The sequence below is a fragment of the Catharus ustulatus genome, chromosome 1 (assembly GCF_009819885.2).
Source record: "Catharus ustulatus isolate bCatUst1 chromosome 1, bCatUst1.pri.v2, whole genome shotgun sequence".
Classification (NCBI taxonomy): domain Eukaryota; kingdom Metazoa; phylum Chordata; class Aves; order Passeriformes; family Turdidae; genus Catharus; species Catharus ustulatus.
In genome coordinates this window covers 25,769,255-25,784,928 of record NC_046221.1, presented here as the reverse complement: position 1 = coordinate 25,784,928, position 15,674 = coordinate 25,769,255, and the positions used below count along the sequence as shown (strand labels likewise).

At 40.4% G+C, this 15,674-nt stretch overlaps 1 protein-coding gene across 7 annotated transcripts in view; it reads right to left on the bottom strand.

The window, feature by feature from the left end:
• DYNC1I1 (dynein cytoplasmic 1 intermediate chain 1) overlaps window positions 1-15,674 on the bottom strand; it is a 186,583-nt gene that overhangs the window by 138,954 nt on the left and 31,955 nt on the right. For 4 of the 7 annotated variants that reach the window (XM_033052408.2, XM_033052442.2, XM_033052428.2 and 1 more), the window contains exons 5-6: window positions 7,317-7,376; window positions 3,229-3,344 (exon numbers count right to left, since the gene is read on the bottom strand). In XM_033052408.2, the coding sequence (XP_032908299.1) occupies window positions 3,229-3,344; window positions 7,317-7,376 (176 nt within the window). The remainder of the gene's footprint in view (window positions 1-3,228; window positions 3,345-7,316; window positions 7,377-15,674) is intronic. The other 3 variants (XM_033052435.2, XM_033052451.1, XM_033052462.2) reach the window with 1 other exon arrangement.

Below are 15,674 nucleotides of genomic sequence, written 5' to 3'. Positions count from 1 at the left end.
TTGGCATGGTCTAGGTCATAATCAACTCCAGAATGGAAAGAACAGCCCAAGTAAAATTTCTCTCAATCCTTACAAATACCTGAATTCAAGTACAATCATAGCAGGAGGAGGGGGAAAGGAAAGAGCACGTTTTTTTCTCAGGCTCTGGAGCCAAGATCTGTGTGTTTTTGAAATCATCCTGCAAGGAAGAAAAAGCTGAAGCTGACTGTGACCTAAATAAAGCAAAAGAATTAGGTACTTGTGATCAAAGGATTGAATGATGCATATACACATCTCCCTAAATAATAGAGTTGGTGGGAGAAATGACATGTCATTATTCCTCTGAAATAAAGCAAATTACCTGTTCTGAAAAGAGGAGGTAATCTGTTTTTTATACAGTGAAGAATAATGCCACACTATTTCTTCTAAAATTAGTAGCTGACAAGCTTAGACTTCATTGCACATAGCATCTGGCTCTCTGGCACCACATGGACTTACCAGAGTGAACCCTTCCTTTTCCAGTTTTATAAGGCTTGGTGGGCAATAGCCATTACCACAAAGAACATCCACTGAGCTCCAGAACCGCAGTAGGTTTAAAGTACCTCAGAGTTTCTTTCTTGGTCTCTAGAGAAGCAAATGCAGAAAACCTGAGGAGGATATTTTGAAAAAGCTGAAGAATTTTGAATGGAGTCAAAGTGCTCTTTTCATCCATCTTTCCAACCATCTGTACCCTTCATTAGTTGTCTTCCAAACAAGAAGCAAGCATGGGACAATCTCATCCTAAATTTCTGCATTTTAACATTTTCAGTATTTAAGGCAGACAGTGAAAAATGAATTCCAAATGCTAAAGTCATACTCATCCAAGTAAATTAGTTTCTTGTTTTCTATTCTCAGACCCTAAGGCTTGAGATGCAAAATAACTGAGCCCATAACCATAATAATGGTTGAAAAATTAATCTTGAAAAGCTAATGGTTATATTTTATTAAATTAATGCATAGAAACAGTGTAGGGACTTCTTAAAGCTGCTCTCTTGAGGAATCTCTCTCTTGTGTTCATGTTTAGACTGACAGTATGAAGGGCTCAGCATTCATAAGGAGGCTTGTGAGATCGGAAACCAAGAATTCATTTCCATCAGGCCTGGGAGACCAAAATGACAGTGATTATTTATCCCCTAGAGAATTTCCAGTTAAAAAGCCTCTCAACAAAATAACCAAAATTTCCTGAATCTCCTTCACTTGTGCACATCCATAATTATATCCAAGTTATATGCAGAGAATTCCCCAGTAGCAGATTGGAAAGGAAATGTTAGTCACACTTTCCCTCACACATCTGAAGGAAGAAACTGGGTGATATTTCCTCTGTATTTCAATATGGAAAACACCATTATTGTTGATGTTTTTTCCTTGGTTGTGATGACAGAGAATAGGAAAGATAACAAATCCAGCCACCAAACCCATGTATTTGAACTCTTCCATCACAGTTCTAGCCCAAGCAGTTAAAAGTGCATGATGTTCTATGTTTGCACTTATCTTCTTTCACAAGAATGAAGAACAAGTGACTTTCCTCTGTGCTGGAAGGACCAATTCAAACCACACTGACTCTCTGCTCATTGTCCTGACAGCCAGGTTCCATGGCACCACACTGTTGTTTGGGGTTTTTTTTCCTTGAAAGGTAGGAGATTGTCCTTCTGTCTAGCAAGAAAATGATTTTGTAATAGCTGAAGAGACCCTTGGGAGAAAAGCAAGATCTTACTGAAAGAAGATGCTTCCTTAAGCGAGCCTGTCCTTTTCAGAAAGGCAAGTCAGCTCATGAGTGCTGGAGTTGTAGGTCTGAGGGAGGCAAACACAAAGCCATGTCTTAAATTCCCCATATCTATAGGTTCTTGCACTGAATAAAGGCCATGTGTCAGAGAGGAAGGACACCCTCCCCATCTGATATAAGAATGAATTAATGATAGTGCTCCAGGGTTGAGCAACAACTAGTCTTAAACAAAGAAGACAAAGACTCTGGGGCAAAACTCATTTTCTCAAGGTTTCAGCAGCCCACAGAGAGACAAGCAGAGATGAGCTGGATTGATCCAGGGAGGCTTCTGAAACAGCTTTTCCCTGTGAGCAGGCAAAGCTCTCTGGACTGGTGCTCAAGTAGCATCATCCAGGTAAAAGGGCTGTCTGTGTTTGAAGGCACTATTTCAGTCCACAGATGACCAGGATAAACTTGTGCTCCAGAAAAGCAGAATATGACCAGCTAGCTCAGTAATTTCTATTTCTGCTTCCTAAGGCAGACCTTGCAACCCAGTTGTCAAAACGGCTACATTTATCACTCTATTCTCCATGACAGTAACTTAAATTACACAGATTTACCACCATCACCACCTTCTGAACCTGCTTGAGTATTTTTATTTTCTGAATGAAGCCTGGTAAAGTTCTACACTATCTTCTGCAGAAAATTATTCAGTTGTTGAACTTTTCTTGATCCTCCATTGCAAACAGTACAACACTACTCCTCCAACAGTAAAAATTACAGTCAAGACTGTTAAGTTTTTCCTCTTCAATCCACTTTGTTCTAGTGCACAGATAACATCAGGCTAATGTACAGCTTTGCATTCAGTTTAAATGGCACCACTGACGTGCAATCAGCATTCTGCAGTACAACACTGGCAGATCAGCAACCCCCTGCCACTCTGTGTATTTACTTATCAACAAGAGAGCCAAACATGCAACAAACAGCTCCAAGACTACAGATGCCAGCATGATGTCAGCAGACAGAAAGACAGACTGTCCACATCAAAGTATGCAAACCTCATTTTCAGTACATGGAACTAGGCTGCAAGTTCTCCTTAAGCTTCACCTACAGCAGGGGGACACAATTACCCTGACCAAACAACTGCGGGCAGCTTTCCAACACTGCCTCCTTACAAAGCACAGAATTTATAACTTCCTTGAGAAAGCATAAAAAAATTGAATAAAGTGCAATTTTAATTATATTGATAATGATTTATTTTTAAAAATGTTCCCATTAAACTGCTATCTAAGCACAATCCATTGTAAATCAGAAGTAGTTTGGTTGCACCTGCATTTAAAGTGATTTTTATAATTATTCTCATCAGAACAGCCATTCATCACATAAACAATGCCTGGCTTGCAGAAAATACATGATAAGCAGCTATGTTATGACTTACTATTATTTTTATTGCATTCTTTATCTCAAATTTTCTATTAAATTAAAAAAAAAACAACCATAAATCTTACCTTCAGACTGATGTGTGGCCAGAGGTGTCTGTGTCTCCTTGGAATACGATACCACCTCCCGAGGTAAGAAATCGACCTGGGTAATCTTTGATACCCCCAGCTTGTGCAGTCTGCGTCTAAGGTGGAATACACGACATCAAAAGGTCAGTCATGTTAAATGTAAATCAGCAGCAGGAACAAACGTTTGCTGTTATGAACAGGATAAAAATACTTCAGGGTTTGTTAAGACGAAACACAACACAGCATGCATGAGAAGTACCTCATTGCAGTGAAGAAAATTAGCTTGGGAACCATTTGCCATAATACAGTGCAGTTGTTGAACCTCTAGATCATGCTGCTGAGAGGGACTGTAATGGGAGAGAGAAATGGCCTGCTTGTGTCCCTCTTAACATGCAACAAAAGTCTCTTTCATGTCATCATTTCTATGATGTTCTATCTGCTTAAAGGAGTTCATCCTCAGCCTGGGAAACACAGTTGTGGGAAGGGCACAGTGGGTGTAAACCTGGATGGATTAGACCGCCAAGTGTTCAGCTGGGGAGCAATAACAGAGTCTTTAACTGGCAAGATGGGAAATTTCCATAGAGAAGGAGATTCTCCCTTCCATAGGAGTCGTTAATGGTGGCACTGAAGTAGGTTTATGATAAGAGTCCTAATGCAAGGGTTGGAGGAGAGCTACAACACAGATGGAGCAGGGAAAGTATAGCCTTCTATTTTGTCTACTTCCCTTACTTTAAATACACCATATGAAATAAATCAGTGAAGCAAACTAACTGTAAGTGCGTAAGGGAAAAAGAAGAGAGGCATCTGAGCATGGTCATGAACACTTCTAGTTGTGCACAGTTCACTCAGTGGAAGGGGAAAACATCAGTTTATTTCCTGAATATTATTTGACTGTCGGCAGGGAGTGAAGAATATAAAAACTGTTACTTGGAAGTGTTTTACCGGAAAAAATGCCAGCTTTCAGCAGAGAAATAATGCAAACACAGTACACAAATGAACTAAATAAGACCAGTTACCTAAACCAACAAGCGTGAGCCTGCTTGTGCATTTATGAGGAAATAAACTCACGGACACAATGTTTCTCAACTTGCCACATTATTGAAGAGAACAATTTGGAAAGACAGAAAGTTCTTAGACATTATCCACATCCTCTTCATTTTCCAGATTGTTAGAAGAACAGAAGCCATAGGGGTCTTGATCTAATTAATTTACAGTGGTTTAGGTATTCAATTAGAATTGATGTCTGAAAGGAAACAGGAGTCTAAAAAGTAAACTGTCATCATTGGAAAACACAAACTGAACTTCTCAGCTGCATCTGCTATATTTTTTTCTAATCTGTTTTACTGCCTGGGTTCTTATTAAGCTGACTGCAATTACATTCAGCAGGTAATCAGTACAAATCAGCTGTATTGTGCAACAAACCACTAGAACAGAAACACTTGTTCTAGCTCTGAGTCTCTCCTCTTTTCAAAGAAGAAAAATTAGGAAGTCTCCATCCTCACAACCATCTCTGACTTTGCCAATATGAACAAAATCTACAATTGTCTAAAAACTCTACCAAAAAACTTCTACCTTATTAGAGGTAGCAGAAAAGTTTTTCCGGCTAGCAAAATTTTAGCAGTTTTACATTTTGTAGCTGCTTTAGCTTATGGTCTGTGTGAATTCAATCTTTAATAAATATCTCACCCTGCAAACTTTCATGTGCTTTTCCCTCCCTCAGCATCAGGTGTACAATCTCTGTTGCCTACTTGGTCAGTTTGACTTCCCTCTGTTACAAGTCCCTGCTGCCCCAGGCTATTCTTTCCATTTACTGAGGTTCTTAAACCTTTGCATTGAAAGAGTCTCTTGAAAGTGGTCTTGGTTAAGTATAATCCCTAATTAATTATGTGTCTAATCTAGACCTAATTAGAACCTCACCTAATTCTAAAGCAGTTTCACATGGTCACTCTGTATCTCCTGGACTGCCTGAGGATGGGGAACATGACTCTAAAGGACAGCTGGAGTTATCTGCTAGTTGGGTGGATTTAACCTCTTTGCCCATGTGTCCCAGAAGTGAGCTACTTCCCATGGCACTGTGCTAAGACAATGCATGGAATTCTTCATCTAAAACACTTCCAATCCAGCTGCTGCTGGTGCCTGTACAAATGCTTTGTGCCACCCATATCTGTAATTACTGGTGAAGACTGGGAGGTCCTCCTTCATCTGAAGGAATGGGATCTGTTTACTGCTGTTTGCCTGTATCAAGCCACCTCTAATTGTTCTCATGCTACTGAAAGTGGGCCCAGGAACAACTGCAGCATCCCTTCAATATCTGGCCTCTACCAAATATGTGCTGTGATGTTCTAGTCTCTAGTTCTTCTTAGGGCAACACTAAGTGGTTTATTGTTTTTCCCATCCCCACTTTTCATCTGAGGTGCTCATAATTCTCATAAACTCAACAAATACTCATATTAGAGAGCACATAAGCATTGAAGGATTCCTTTCCAAACTGCCAGTGGATGTCAGTAGGAGTATAGTGACTAAAACCCATGCACTAAAACTGATTCTTCTGTCCATAGGTATCATAAGAAAGATGTATCTGCTAGAAGTGTTTTGCGATAATTTAATTCCCGACTGTGGGATTTCTTTTGCATTGGTTTTGTTGGGTTTTTTTTTTGCTCTAGTCTAAGGACACCAGAAGAAAGTTTAACTCTGCCTTGGGTTTGAAGAGACAGACAAAGGCATTTCTTTCAAAAGGTGCAGGATTTCCATTAAAATGTATACCTGTGAATTTGCTCTTTGGCATGCTTCTTTTCTGTCTTTGCATTGACTGCTAGTAAATTACTGAAGTTTTGTAGCTACATACAGAGTTATCTTTTCATTAGTCAGATAAAGGAGCTTGCAGCCTTGCACAGCTGTTTGAGAAACCTTGCTCCTAGGAGTCCTCATCTTTTAATCCGAACTTCTGTAAAAAAAGCAGCTGGGATTTCTAAAAGGTTTCTGTAGGTTAAAATAGCTCAAAAAACTCTACCTTTTTGGAACAGCCCAAATAAAGTTGTAGAAATGTGACCTATTTGAAGTCACACTCACATGTAAACTACAAACATTCCTAGGAGTTCTAGACATGGAGAAATATTTCTGTTTAGAAAGCTCCCTGGATACTTTCCTTCTGGATCTTTCCTGGGGAATAGACCTAACACACCTAACTGCATCTGGAGCCACTGTCAATCAGCAGCTGAAGGGAAGTTGTTGTTTTTCTTGCAGAATGGTGAATGAAGTAGCACATGAACAAGTAAAAGCATGAGACACTTTCCTGGAGACTCAAAACAGGCAACGCTGTAAGTTCATTGGTAGAGCAAATTTTTTAGTGTAGTGATTTGGTTTCACTATGACTCATGCTCTGAAGAACCTCAGGTATTGCTCCCCAACCTTTTAGAGGAACAGATTATCCCAAATACCTCTGCAGGCGAGCATTTCTACATTAGTTAAATTAACTATTTTTCTACTTGCATGGGGTAAATAAGTTCCATCCCAAACTATAAAATATCAATTTTAGCTCTATTACAATTTTTTAAAAGCTTCATAGCCCTGAACTCAACTAAGATGCCAATTACTCTTAGACTATGATTACACTTAAGTGCACAATTTTAAACACATACACAGCTCCCAAGGGAAAAGGGGACATTGTTACTGCATGTGGGAACAGCCTAACGACAGCAGGCAGAAAGGAGGGGGGAAAGTATTTTGCAAATGATTCAGGGAGAACAGTCTGAATCAACAGGTACAAACAACATCAATGTAACTATACACGCACATATCTGCCACAATAATAACATTTCATCTGAAATGAAATAGTTATTTGTATTGTGTTTCAGGCAACAGAAATAGCAATTTATCTTGTCATAAGCTGGTTTAAATAGCTGGGGTTTTTTCCACAAAGATGACTTTGCTGAAGCATCTTATTTATAAAACTAAAAAAACAGAAACTTAAACTATGGTCTTTTTGAGTCATAAAAGCAAATGAAAAATCACATACAACCAGCTCAACCAGGAAGCATTTTAAACATAATTCTTGCAAAGAAATGATAACAAAAAGAGCTGACATATACCCAAGTTCAGAGTCAGACTGGAGTTGCAGCACTGAGGGGTCTGTGTCCCATTGCAAGGTCCTAGGGTGGTAATCAGCCGTGCAGCACGAAGGGGAGGGAAAAAAAAGAACACACAGAATTAACTGAAAGGATGAACAGAACCCCATCTCCTTAGTTACATGCTCTATGTAGTACATTCAACCTCCAGGTGCAAGCCACAGCCACCATATGTCAAACAAGGTTTGTATGTCAAACTGAGACAGGGCAGGCAATTTACTAAAACTACATTTCATTGATAAACAGAGGAAAGAAGCTGGATTTTCTGTCGCATATTGATTAAGGAAACAGGGGGTTGGGTTTTTTTTCCTTTTCCTAAAAAAGTCTAACTCTTTAACTTAGGTCGATGGATTCACAGTAATTTGTAAAATCTGCAGGCACAATTTATTTATGTTTTTATGATAAGGCAGACTGAGCACTTGCCATGAACTCCACTGAAGAGTTTATCCCTTCACACACTCCTGAGTCAGCAGAAATCCATCCTGTACCACACTGTTCTGGGCAGGAACATCACATAGTGCATGTGACAGCAAATGGCACACTGCTACCAGCTCTGACAGACTCTGAGGGCATCTGGGACAAAGAAACAAATTCTTTTCCTCCCGATAAAATTCCTGGGGAAGAGGGCAATAACACGCCTAAAAGAATCAGATCTATGACAATCCCTTATGGACTGCTGTCAGATGAGGCCATCACCAAATGCACAAATGTTCCAGGTGTGGTCTGAAGTGAAGATGTTGCTCCTTGCACTTCAGCACAGTTTCCCATGCAACCAGCTTTAAAACACCTTGCAAACACTCACAGAGCCTTTAAAGGGTCTTGTGAAATATTCAGAATCCTCCAATTTACAAATGCAAAAACTGACATATCGAGGCCAACGTTTTCAAAAATGCCTGCTCCTTCCCTGTCTCTTAATTTTACTTTATTTTTCCACACTTAGGAAACCACATCTAATATGCAAGAAAACTGCTGGAATCCATGACAGAATCAGGAGCACATGATTGGCTCCTGAGCACCTTTCCCTGCAGTATGAATACCAGATTATGCCCTGCTCTCACTAGCAGAGGCTAGAGCAAAGGAAAGTGCTCCTTCCCTAAGCAAGCAAGTCTTCATGAAGACATGCTGAACAATGACAGTTGTCAAAAACTCCCCTAATTTCTTCTGAGTACAAATTCTGAGGATATAGAGCTCATATTACCAGGTTCAGCCAAAAACCGCCATATAATCACCTGTGGTCAATATAAACAAGTCTTTCTGCAACAATAGCAACCTCTGCCAATGAATCACTCATATAAACTAGCAAGACACTGAATTAGTTCAGAAATAGATCTATTAAAGCCAAATAATTATTCTACATCCTGTCCTTAGTAAACTCACCATTCTATTACCAATGTTAACTCATTCTCTGGAGAGACAAAGGCATGTGCTGCCCTCTTGTCTCAGAATTCCAGAATGAAAAAGAATCAACCCTCTGTGCCTACAAAAAGAATGAAAAACTGTAATGCAAAGCTCTTTCTCATGCAACATAAGGGCACTCATTTCCCTCAACTTCTTATGATCCATAGTAATGTTTATCAGGATAAAAGAGAAGAGAAAGGCTTCTCCAAAATGAAACTGCATTACAAAAGGTCAGATAAAATAATACAGCAATAAAGAACAGATTTTTCCCTTGTAACTTTGACTGAAGTGTAAGTACAGTGGAAAATGGACATAAGATCTGAATGCCTGATGCAAGGCAAAGGCATCAATGACTAATGTATTACAGATTCTCCACTAAAAATGCTCTCTGTGTGAAGATTACTCTTGTAAGGTCACCAAGGTCAGTTGCACGTATTAGGACTTGCTATATAAGAGCCAGTTTCTAATTTTACTGCTGCCTAGGGGCTAGTTATACATTCATATCCAGGTTTTCCAAACTCTTAAAAGAATATACACATAACTCATTTCAGTTTCTTCCCCCAACTTTCATTTTCAAACCTACAGGATTTGTAGAGAGATAAAGGCTACTTTATCAGAAAGAACACCATTATAATTTGATTAAAACAAGAGCTTGCAACAGCTCTCTAGAAGTGTGATGCCTATGTTCCACCTCCACGAATCCAGGCCAGGTCGCAAAAGAGGGCACCTTTACCTGGTACCCAGATAAAAATGCTGAAAAAAAATAAATCAGAGATCTCCCACACTCAAGACAGCACTCAAATTCCAAGACTATGAGAAGAGTGACACTCATGGTTTGGGCCATCACATGCAGACATGTATAGAGATGTTCTTCCCTTATTATCTGAGTTCTCACATAGAGCCTTCACCATTCTGGACACTGATACCTACTTTTAATAGCAATTCTCCTTGACTCCTAATTATTTCTGTCATTATATTATAACTGTTTTCAACTGTTTTAATGCATCTGCAAAGCATTTCCCAGATTTGTGCTCCACTATGCACAGATGTGAGAAATAGATGAGGAAACAATCTGCTGAGCTGTCCTCTCCAGCTTGGCTGAGCAATGCTATCACAGAACATGAGGCTGCAGCTAACAAATCTTCAGGTTTCAAGTCTCTTGCCCTGGGAGACAAAACACAAGTGGGTACACTCAGGTAGTAGAGCACAGGGAGTGGCTGTTCCAAGGAACACTGTTGATTTGTTCTTTTTTTCTTCCTGGCACCTGAAGAATGTCATCAGATCAAAATGAAAATGAGTGAACAGTAAAGATGTAATCTGGACCTGTAATTTAGCCAGTTTCCATGGCAATAACATCAAAAAAGAAAGAAATTGATTCTTTGAGGTTTAGCAACCCAAAAATGATGTTGAATAGCCTGTGCTGTCATTCTGACTAGAAAATTAAAGCTAATCTGTTTGTAATGAACAGCCATTGCGTACTACATTCCTTGATCATATGGATGAGCATCATAGTTGCGTTTGTTCTCCTGTGGACACTTCTCAGAGGTGTTTTAAAAATGCCACTGGATCTCTGCAGAAAAGTGGTTGCCAATCTTTTTCCAACTAGTGCATGAGTTCCTCCTCCAGACATTTCCTCATGAGGAAAAGGATTAGGTGCTGTTGCTCTTCTTTTTTCTTTCTTACTTCTTCATAAAAGAAAACGGCAATGGCTTGGCTTCAAGTCACCCAGAGACAGAGGCAGAGAAGGTAATGTCACAGACCCTGAGGACAAGAGAGTGGCCTAGGAGTCAGCAGTCAGGCTGAAGTAATCCCACTCTGGACCTTTCAAAGAGCACAGTTGGTCAAGGTTTCCCTAAATGGATTCAATGGATTTTGGCACAAGTCTGTGTAGAAGAGATGCAAAACATTTTAGTTGAACATTTTTATGGGGAAAAGAGAGGAACATTAGACCAAGCAGATAAAAGTAGTGCTCCCTAGCAGTCTTCAGTCCTTCCCATGGGTGAAGTGACTCACGCAGGCATGGCAAGGACCCCTGGAAACTCACTGGACACGCAGTCAGGGCTAAGCCAAATCAGTGTTTCCCCCATCCCAACAGCACTGACACTATTTTAATCAGAACTACCCAGCGTTGTTTCAGAGCTGGGTGCTGTATCATTCTCCCACATAGTGGCAAACAATAGCCCTGTGTCATGGTCCATCCCCTTTTACACGTTCAGTGCACAGCAGCTGACCCTGGCTCACTGAAGGATAAAAAGCTGAATTACTAAATTACAGATTGTTCTGAAGCAGCACAAAGGGAATGAGGGCTGTTAGGTGTTGCATTAAGAAGACAAGGAACAAGTGTTATTACTCCTCTTTAAACTGATCTGCTTTCACTCTCTTCCTTTAGATAGGCATCTCAATAACCTATTTTTCCTCGAATTTAGGATAGTATTAATGCTGGTGCTGTTTCAGCTCTTGCTATTGAAGAAGTAACAGATAATCTTGACACATCATCTTTCAATAACCTGAAGAGAGAAACCAACAAGAAGAAGAGGCCCAGATGTCATACATTTACTAAAGGATTGGATGGTAAAACAACACTTATCTCTTCTGAAGTACAAAACACTACGAAGATATTCAGTACTGAAAGGTCAGAGAACTGTTGTAAAATTTAAGTGGGAGGAATTTGAACAGAAGCATTCCCTTTTCTGTAACTTTATTATTATTATTACCATGGAAAAAAAGGCACTGCCATATGTTACAATGCTCTGCATAACCTCCAGAAGATTTTATTCTGATTGCATAATGTCAATTGTGTAGATTAAAAATGTGGAAAAGACTAAAATAAATAAACTAAAAATAAAATAAAACACTTGAAACCTTTTGGAAAATTCCCAACATCAGAATGCATTGATGAAGCATTGATTCTGACATCCAAAACAGTCTGGAATCCATGAGAACCTCGCAGCTGATTTAAGCAACTTTGGGTCTGGCCTTAGAAGTAGTGTATGAAACACAAAAGGCATCAGTTCCAATGCATACACTAAACAATCTGCCATCATAAAATGATATTTAATATCTGCAATCATGGTCATATCACAGTAGAACTTGGCTCTGGGTAAGGGCCCCAGTCCAACACTGTTCATATGCAACATACTGACAGCTTAGCTCTGACTCGGCTACCCTGCAGCCAAAATCAAATCCTCCCTCATCTGTTGCTGATGCTGCAGAACATGTGTTCTGCGTGACTTCTTTTCTCCCCCCCCTCCCCTTTCCCAGGTCAAGAGCAGCCAGGCCTGAAAATCCATGCTTTTGAAAAAAAGGCTCCTCACAGGAGTAACAGTGAACTCTGCTATCCCAGGGGCTTTTTGCAGGGCAGAAACCTCTTTGCAGCATTGCAAATCACACCTTCAAGCAGAACTGGAGGAAAGCAAACACCATATTCTGGCATCTGCTGTCACCAAGAGCTGTTGTGCTCTCCAGACCAGCAGGAAACTGCACTGACAGTGCACTGAGACCCGAGGTATCTCCTGAACTGAGATATCCATGTGTCCCTAATGAAACACCATTAGATCTGACAGGCCCCAAACCAAGCTTCTCCCCTTGCAGCAACAACAGTGTCCCAAAATAACCCTTCATGTGGGAAACAGCAACGCCCTTCTAACCCTAAAATTCAGTGGCAAGCTGTGCCATGACTCCATAGATTAGGCTCTGCCAGGGTTTTTCAGTGATTAAAGGTCAATCCACTAAGCAGAGCACAGACTGTTACTACCCTGAAGGAAAAACACCAGAAATGAAGGTGGGACTCACCCAGAGCATATGGACTCACCTATCCTGTAGGAAGTCTCAGAGCACCTTTGTTTACCAGAGTAATATTTCTAAAATGATGTGAATGTGACTAGCCTCATTCTCCCCATCTTTGGTAGGCAACCCTGATGTTGCAGGGGGTATTTATACAATCTTCAGGCACCTAAATTAAGGGCTCCACCAGTGAAACGTTACCATGGACTCTTTCCATATAAACAGAAAGGCAGGAGGTTGTTCCATGCAGCAGTTCCAAGCACCCAACTTAGACTCCAATTGTGAGTAGATATTAGAGGTGGTTGGTATCTTTACTGTTCACTCACTTTGATCTGCTGAGAAATAGATAAGGAAGTAATCAGCTGCTACTTGACAGCCTGCAGGTTTCAGTCTGCGTCATCTTTTTCTTTCTTCTAACTTCAAATTCAACCAGAAAAATAAGTGAAATAGGAAAAAGGAGCTAACCAACAAGCCCAAAACTGCAGAGAACACAATTCTTACTTCTGACTTTGATGTAAGGAGGAGCCTCATGTTTAAAATCACAATTTTAACCCTGGATTACAATTTCCAAAAAATTCAGAATAGATTACAGTAATTTCATGACTATAAGGCACACTCTTCTGACTAAAATTTTGATCCCAACTCGGAAGTGCACCTTATACTCCGGAGTGCCTTATACTCCGGAGCGCCTTATCTATGGACAAGATTCGGAAATTTGCCAACCCAGAAGTGCAAGCTGCAAGCTGAACTGCAGCCGAAACAAACCCCAAACACTGACAAAGTGTCTTGCGCTTCAATACAGGATGTGATCAAAGTATCTATTCTATCACCATCTGTTGTGACCAGTGGGGGCAGTGATCCGTATCTCCGCGGGAGATATTCTGCTCATGGGCCATCCACTGAAACCAGGTGGGGCATTGTTCTTTATCTTTACACTCCCCCATGCTTCCTCCAGGGAGTTATCTTCTGCTAATGGCCATTGAGTCCCACTGTGGGACTGATAAAATCACTTTATACCATTGAGAGTTGCTCCAACCAGGGGGAAGAGCCAAGCCTTTCTTACCTAGATAAAAACTGAAATTCTGGGACACCAAGTAGCCCTTTCTCTACTGGACTCTAGAAAATAATGAGATTTCTCCACATCACTACTAGACCTCTGGAAGGAAACTGCACCTTCTACAAGACCACTGCTTCAACTAAACCACATCTGTCACTGCAGGAGGACTGCAGCCACCATTTAATCAAACTGCTACCAACACCGTGCCTGACAGGGTGTCAGGTTGTACTCTGACTTTGTCAGTGTTTGGAGTTTGTTTCTTTGTAGTACTGTATTTCTATTTTAATTTCCCTAGCAAAGAACTGTTATTCCTAATTCCCATATCTTTGCCTGAAAGCCCCTTGATTTCAAAATTATAATAATTTGGAGAGAGGGGGCTTACATTCTCCATTTCAAAGAGAGGCTCCTGCCTTTCTTAGCAGACACCTGTCCCCTAAACTAAGACACAAAATCAGAGTACAACCTGACACCTCATCAGGGTGACACCCGTCAGTCAGGGTGCTGGTAGCAGTCCCATTAAATGGTGGCTACAGTCCTCCTGCAGTGACAGATGTGGTTTAATTGAAGCAGTGGTCTTGTAGAAGGGTGCAGCCTCCCTCCGAAGGTCCAGCGATGATATGGAAAAAAAGTCTGGTTTTCCTCTGGAGTCCAGGGAAAAGAGGGTGACTTGGTGTCCCAGAATTTCAGTTTTTATCTAGGTAGGAAAGGCTGGGCTCTCCCTCCTGGCTGGAGCAACTCTCAATGGGATAAAGTAATTTTATCAGTCACCCAGTGGGACTCAATGGGCCATTAGCAGAAGACAACTCCCTGGAGGAACGATGTGGGGTGCAAAGATAAAGAACAACGCCCTACTGGTTTCAGTGGATGGCCCATTAGCAGAATATCTCCCATGGAGATAAGGATCACTGCCCCACCTGGTCACAACAGAAAGTGATAGAATAGAAACTTTGATCACATCCTGTATTGTTACCCAAAATAGCACAACTGGTGTGATTGTTACTAATTCATTACTTTGTTGCGCGCGGATGCTTGCTGCAAAAAAAAAATGCGCCTTATAGTCCGGTGCGCCTTATATATGGACAAAGTTCGGAAATTTGCCAACTCCCGGGGTGCACCTTATAATCCGGTGCACCTTACTGTCGTTTAATTACTGTACATTAGGAATTCTGCACCTTCAGACTGATGGCACCTTGAAAAACACATTGCACCCAACTCATACAACCTTAAAAAATGCATAACAACTGTGAGATAAGAGACCTCCTTCAAACCACCAACAGAATAAAATACTAGGATGTGCATGAACACATTTTTAAAATATGATGCCAAATATTGTCAGTAAATTACAATCCAGTAGTATTTGCAGTTTCAATGTGTGATCTGTCATGTATCTAGATTACTTTTTTATATATATATGTTTGAATATTGCCAGAATGAATTTAAGGCTGCATTTAGCTACTTTAAACAGTTAAACCTAGTGGTTGTGTCAGTTTGTCCAAAACTCCTAAATTGCTGCTGATTAAATTGAAAATATGAACTAAGAAACTATTGATGGGAAATTACTGCAGATGTTTAAATTTGTGTGTACAGATACGCCATTTATTTTTATTCCTTTCACTCTACATTTTTATAATTTTAATTCTCTCCACTGTGATTTTCACTTTCTGATACTTTTTTACATTTGAAGTTTGTCTCCAAAACTATATTAAATAAAAGAAGCTACTAGAGATGGAAAAGTACCACTTGCCTCAATGGATGGTTTAGATCTAAGCCACTATTCTGCTGCCATCTGTGCTCTGTTTTGCAGATCTGTTCCCCTTTGAAAGGATTGGCAGAAAGAAAATACCTTCCTTGTGCTACTTGTTTTCTGAAGCACTCTATAAGCAAGATGGCTATGGGCAGTTAGGGAGGAATTGTGCCTCTCAACACGACAGTCGTGCTCATGGAGTCACAAGTCACCGTGTGTTCTTGTGCTCAGAGCTGGGCTGCTACTGCTAATCATAAAATAAAATGCCTTAGTGCATTCAGAGAACAAGGAGTTTGGCACTGCTGCTGGCACACAGCCAGAAGGTTTTGCTTGGGTTTGC